The 5,589-nt window shown below is 41.0% G+C and overlaps 1 protein-coding gene across 1 annotated transcript; it reads right to left on the bottom strand.

The window, feature by feature from the left end:
- Positions 1–402: 402 nt before the first annotated feature.
- LOC142453050 (mamu class II histocompatibility antigen, DR alpha chain-like) lies at positions 403–4,986 on the bottom strand. Its single transcript, XM_075554176.1, has 4 exons — positions 4,902–4,986; positions 2,428–2,673; positions 841–1,122; positions 403–560 (listed from the first exon to the last, which is right to left on the bottom strand). Exons 1-4 carry the CDS (start codon positions 4,984–4,986, stop codon positions 403–405), a joined length of 771 nt encoding a protein of 256 aa, XP_075410291.1.
- Between the last annotated feature and the right edge of the window lie 603 nt (positions 4,987–5,589).

Genomic DNA, 5,589 nt, shown 5'->3' with positions numbered 1-5,589 from the left:
TTCGTGACTCGAATCCACGTAAACACCAAGGGAGCAAGCTCTGTCAGTGCTACCAGATATACAGCCTGCCTTAGGAAACATAAGCCAGGAAGTGGCCAAATTGTGCAGCGGATGTTCATAGATCACGGTTCTAATGTGAAACAATGCTATGAGGCATTGGAGATAATGCCAAGATTTAAGTTGTGGTCTAGGTGCATATCTATCAAACGGGATGAGGGATCCTGAGGCTTTGACCTGCCATATAATACCACTGTCTGACCCTGCCTTAGGAATATCAGTCAAGAACAACAGCCTTGCGCACCCATTTTTCTCAGAGCCACTACACTTTCCTACCGTTACTCCCTACTCAGAAAACGCCATATATTTCTATCTACGACCACACCAAACCCACCTCCAGGTGCTTCACAGAGGCCCACGGGGGCGTTCAGCAGCATTGCCTTTGCGGACACCCTTGATGATGAGGATGCTACCAACGATGATGCCCACCAGACCCACGACCAGGCCTAGGATGCACACCACATTCTCTTTTGTCTCTGGGAAAGGGGTCGGTGCTTCAAACTCTAGGGATAAAAAAAGAGAGGGAGATCACAGATCACAAATAGTGGTAGGAGGTAGCACTTAGCAGCAAATATAAACTATTTAGTAAAGAGACTAGTTTTCAATAATTAAAGAAGAGGAAAATAGAATGATAGAGTGAAGGAACTGCTGACTAGACAGTAGGAAAAGGTGACTGAAGAAGACAAGGTATTTGGATTATATCAGATGGTATAAAGCAGTTGGGAAATGCTGATTCCCAAGGGACCAGACAAGCGCATCATCTGAAACAAGGGGAAATCATACCCCAGTGTTTGAGAATTGGCTTGTCGAGACCCCAGTGGTCCACCTGGCAGTCATAGTAGTCCTCTGCTGAGGGCAGGAAGGGGAGATAGAAGAACTTGCGAAACAGGTGGTCGTCCCTGGGCAGGAAGACGGTCTCTGACACTCCTGTGGTGACAGGTACTCCATTTTTAAGCCAGGTGACTTTGAGCACCGGTGGGGAGAATTTGTCAACAAAACAGATGAGGACGTTGGGCTGTTCAGCTTCGACGACGTCGTGCAAAAGCACAGTCACTTCTGGAGGTACTGGAGGGGGTGGGGGACACAGGACAGAAGTTAGATTTCCATGCTGAATTGTGGTCCAAACATTTGCTAAAGAACAGTTGGAATTGTGCCGTGAGTATTCAGAATCTTTGACATACTCAGCCTGAAATCTGATGATTATATATATGAATTATAGCTTTATAATATATATTATTTTAAATTATATAAATAATTTTAGTTGAAATTAGCTCGTGTGCCACAAAACTATTTAAATCAGTTTCAATTTTTACTTTTCCTCCGTTTTAATGACTCAGACCAGTATTTAGATTTTCTGGGTAAGGAATCGGGAGGGTTTTAAAAATCCCCCCCCTTTATTTATAGACTATAACACACAAAAAGATAAACATACCAGATGTATTTGCATAGCAAATCTCATCGAAATGGTAAAAGTATCCCATTAACCTGCCCATATATGTGGTTATTTGTCTCGTCCCCGCCCATTATCCCTTCTAACCCTCCTCCCTTTTTTTTTCCTCTTCTCCCCACCGACCCTGGTCTTGTCGTAGTCTTTTCTTTTGGTTTGAAAACCATTTTGGTTTTTATTTATTTCTTTAAAATCATATGTCATAAAGTGTGCTTATGAGATCATTAACTTTGATGAGGAGCATAATGTCCATGTCCAATTTTGAGGTATTTGACATATGTCATTTTCCATTATTTTATTAATTGGGATTAATACATATATCAAATCATTCCACAATTCAATCACGTCCAGCAGGATTGTATATTTGTTATCAAAGTTTCCAAACATTCTTCTTCTATATGGACCCCTTGACATAATCACTCCTTCACTCCACCACCCCCTCTGTGCACCCTTGCCCCCCAATCCACTTGTTGACTCTATAGGGTCATCAGCCCTTGTTTCTTACTCCCAAAACAAAAACCATATACCACAACTTCAAGAGGGTGACCCCTAAATGTCATTGTTTTTTTAAGGATGAAACCTGATCCAATATTCCGATGCAAGGTACCCAAGGACATTATTGCTGGCTTCCCTAACATGGATTACAGGTGGTGACTCTTGTGAGTGGATGTAAATGGAAGACAGGAGACATATTTATATAAAAGAAGAAACCAACCCATTGTATGTGTGTCATGGTTATTTGGGCTTTCTTAGGACAAGTTTTTTGTTAGTTGCCGCAGAGTTGATGCTAAGTCATGGTGACCCCAGGCCACCTTGTGTGACCTCAGGGGGAAAGTCAGTCTCAATTCAGGGAGACAAAGACCTGAAGCATCTATTTTAAAGCTACAGATTCCCTCGTCTATGAGAACAACAGAGAGAGGTACCATTGACGATGGGAGTGTTGTTGGAGCGCTTCTTTATGATGTCCAGGTTGGCTTTGTCCACAGCTATATTGGCCAAGGCACCTTGAGCCTCAAAGCTGGCAAAACGTCCAAACTCTTCAAGCCTCCAGACAGTCTCCTTCTTCGCCATATCCACGTGGAAAATCTCATCACCATCAAAGTCAAACATATACTCTCCTGATTGGTCAGGAGTCTGGTAGAACTCAGCCTGGATGATCACATGATCCGCTGCAAAGGCGAGAAAAGGAGTTAGGAAGGGAGTCAGGAAAGAGAAGGAGGGAGAGGGAGCGACTAAGACTGGGTTTGGGAAGATTAACCTTGAGGGAAGGATTTACTTATTGAACGGTGCTGGAGAGGTGATAGAAGGGCGGTAATTAGAAAGGTAGAAATAAAGATAATGAAGACTAATATAAGGTCTTGTGAAATTGTTTGACTTCATGTTACTAGTCGAGGCATAAAACCTTATTTAAAAATACATCATGCCAAACTCCAAAGAGAAATATTCTCTAATTCTTTTTCACAAGGCTTTAAATACAGTTCTAAGAGTTCCAGAATATATTTTTTCTTAGAACACTATTCTCTAAAAGGAAGGAAACACTTTTTAAAATGTTGAGTTATGAATTCTGGACCCAAATTAAATCTTGAATTCTTATTCAGCTACTTATTGTTGAGTAATTTTGAGAAAAATGTTCTATTGATTTAAGTGTGGTCTTTGAATTATAAATCTGTAATGGTGGTTTATTTTGAAGGTTAACTGAGATAAGGAATGCAATTTACTTTTATAAATCAGGTATACAACAGTGTTCTGATCTAGTTAAGTCAGAACAAACAATGACCTTATTTAGGGTCAGGGATGCTTTGCATTGAACACTTGTAATAAGCCTGGAATAACCAGAAAGCGAATACCTTGTGAGTTTAGCACCCTATTGTATACATGGTTGCTATGGGTGGGAACTGACTCTAGAGTTGACACTCGACAACTTGACAACATACCAAGTCACAGATACCACAATGAGAAAGATTGTTTGGATTTACCTCAGCAAGCACAATTATGTCTTAATGCTCTCTAGATGGGGACTATCATTATGGAGCATAAATCTGCTATTGGAGTTGATACTGAGAAAAGACAATACCAAGTAAGTAATCAACTTGAAAATGGAAAACTACAATTAGAGCATATGTATGTTCTATGGTGTGTGCACATTAGGTGGGGATTGTTTCTCTAGGATTTAGGGACACGTGAGATATTTTATATGAATAAACCCAGGGATTAATTTGACATTTGCAGATCCAACACCCTGTTCCCTGCCCCCGCCCCCCGCACCCCTAACACATTCTTGCTTTCCTTTACAATCTACGAGGAAAACCTCTATCTTTTCAGGAGAGCATCCTCGTACGTGGCTCCTTCGGGACAGTGGAAATGGCTGTTGGTCACATAGTCTAACAGCTTGATCATTACTTTGCATATTTCTAATATGCATGCCACCTTCTGTGGGAGTCACTGTGCTGGAAGAGTACTCATTTATAGGTCTTCTCAATAGCCAAATGTATGTTCTTGAGATGGCAGGGGAAAAATCAGATTCTTCAGTTCCTTATTCATTTCTGTAGGGTCTTGGAAATATCACTATAAACCATTAATATCAGATCATTCTAAGATCCACTGAAGGCCTCTGCGAAAGACAAGTCCTAACCTGTCCATATCTCCCTCCATCCTCACCTTTCAGTTGGGAGGGTTTGTACTGGGGGAAAAAAAAAGATCCATTATAGGGTGGATTCTCACTGTCATAGGAAGGAGTACAATGTCTAGGCTCACCGTCTGTTGATAGGATTTGCATGGCAAAAACAAACAAACAAACAAACAAACATTGCCGTCAGTCTACTTCAACACATGAGACCCCATATGTGTCAGAAGTGAACTGTACTCCATGGGGTTTTCAAGGTTGTGACCTTTTCAAAGGAAACTGGCAGGCTTTCTTCCGAGGTGTCTCTGGGAAGAATCAAACCACCACCAATCATTCAATTAACAGCCAGTCCTTAACTCTTTGCACCACCTTGACAGCCTTGCCAAAAGTAACCATCATAGATTCGGTCAACATCTGTGCTAATAAATTCTCATACTTTGTCTCATCAGTCAATCTTCACGCAAATATGTGAGGTCTTTAATTTTCCTGATTTTTCAGAAAGAAAACTTACAAAATATTTTTTCTTTCATGTTAGGTTTCTATCAAAGGCAGAGTCCTATACAACTGAGTTTTGTTCTTATAAACACAATTGAACTTCATTTGTGGTGAGAGACCTCATCCAAGCTGCCATTTGTTATACTCCTCAACTCAGCCCCACATAATACCCATCACCCTTTCCTTTTGCGCTAAGGATAGTCTCATATATGTGTACAATTCATTTCTCCAAAGATATCAGAGCTTATGGCTTTTGATTTTGGTTCTCTCCGCACCTACCTTTAATAGCCTGTGATTCCCGAGGGATCATCAAGAGAGCCAAGATGAAAAATCCCCGGACTCCGCGGAGGGCCGTTGTCTTCATGGGTGTAGAGTCAAGAGAGCTCAAGAGTGAGGCAGTATGAACAGAGATCGAAGAAGAGATGCGTGGGTATAGTAGAGTTGGGCACAGTTACAATTACGGTTAGCTGAGCTGCAGCCCAATCAGAAATATCTTTTGACATGACACACCTATTGCTAAGGAAAGAGTTCATTTAAGGAGCACAAGAAGGAGATACTTAGTAGGCTGAATAAAAAGGTAAAGCTATTAATCAGATGAATAAGCAAACAAACGAGCAAAAATGCTAGCTTTGACTATGCCAGATGATCCTACACAGACTCTTCTCCCCTAAACTTAACCCTGGAAAGGGATAGATCAGAAGCATGATAGTGAGACTGGAATCAACAGAATCAAATGCAGATCTTGGCTCTGTGAATTACATGCAGATCTTGGCTCTGTGCTATGAAAGTTGGGAGTTAGTCTATCTATCTATCTATCTATCTATCTATCTATCTATCTATCTATCTATCTATCTATCTATCTATCTATTCATTTATTCATTTTACTCACAGTCAAAGGGTCACCTCCAACTCACAGCAACCCTATAGGACAGGGTAGAATTGCCCCCGTGGGCTTCCTAGAATATAA

This window comes from Tenrec ecaudatus, chromosome 7 (assembly GCF_050624435.1).
Source record: "Tenrec ecaudatus isolate mTenEca1 chromosome 7, mTenEca1.hap1, whole genome shotgun sequence".
Taxonomy (NCBI): Eukaryota; Metazoa; Chordata; class Mammalia; order Afrosoricida; family Tenrecidae; genus Tenrec; species Tenrec ecaudatus.
The sequence above is the reverse complement of the archived record's forward strand: the minus strand, read 5'-3'. Positions and strand labels throughout refer to the sequence as shown.

Coding starts and splice junctions, on each gene's coding strand:
- LOC142453050 (XM_075554176.1), bottom strand. CDS start 4,986: ATGAAGACAACGGCCCTCCGCGGAGTCCGGGGATTTTTCATCTTGGCT. Junction 2,674..4,901: donor GGAATCACAGGCTATTAAAG/GTAGGTGCGGAG, acceptor TCGCCTTTGCAG/CGGATCATGTGATCATCCAG. Junction 1,123..2,427: donor CAACACTCCCATCGTCAATG/GTACCTCTCTCT, acceptor CACCCCCTCCAG/TACCTCCAGAAGTGACTGTG.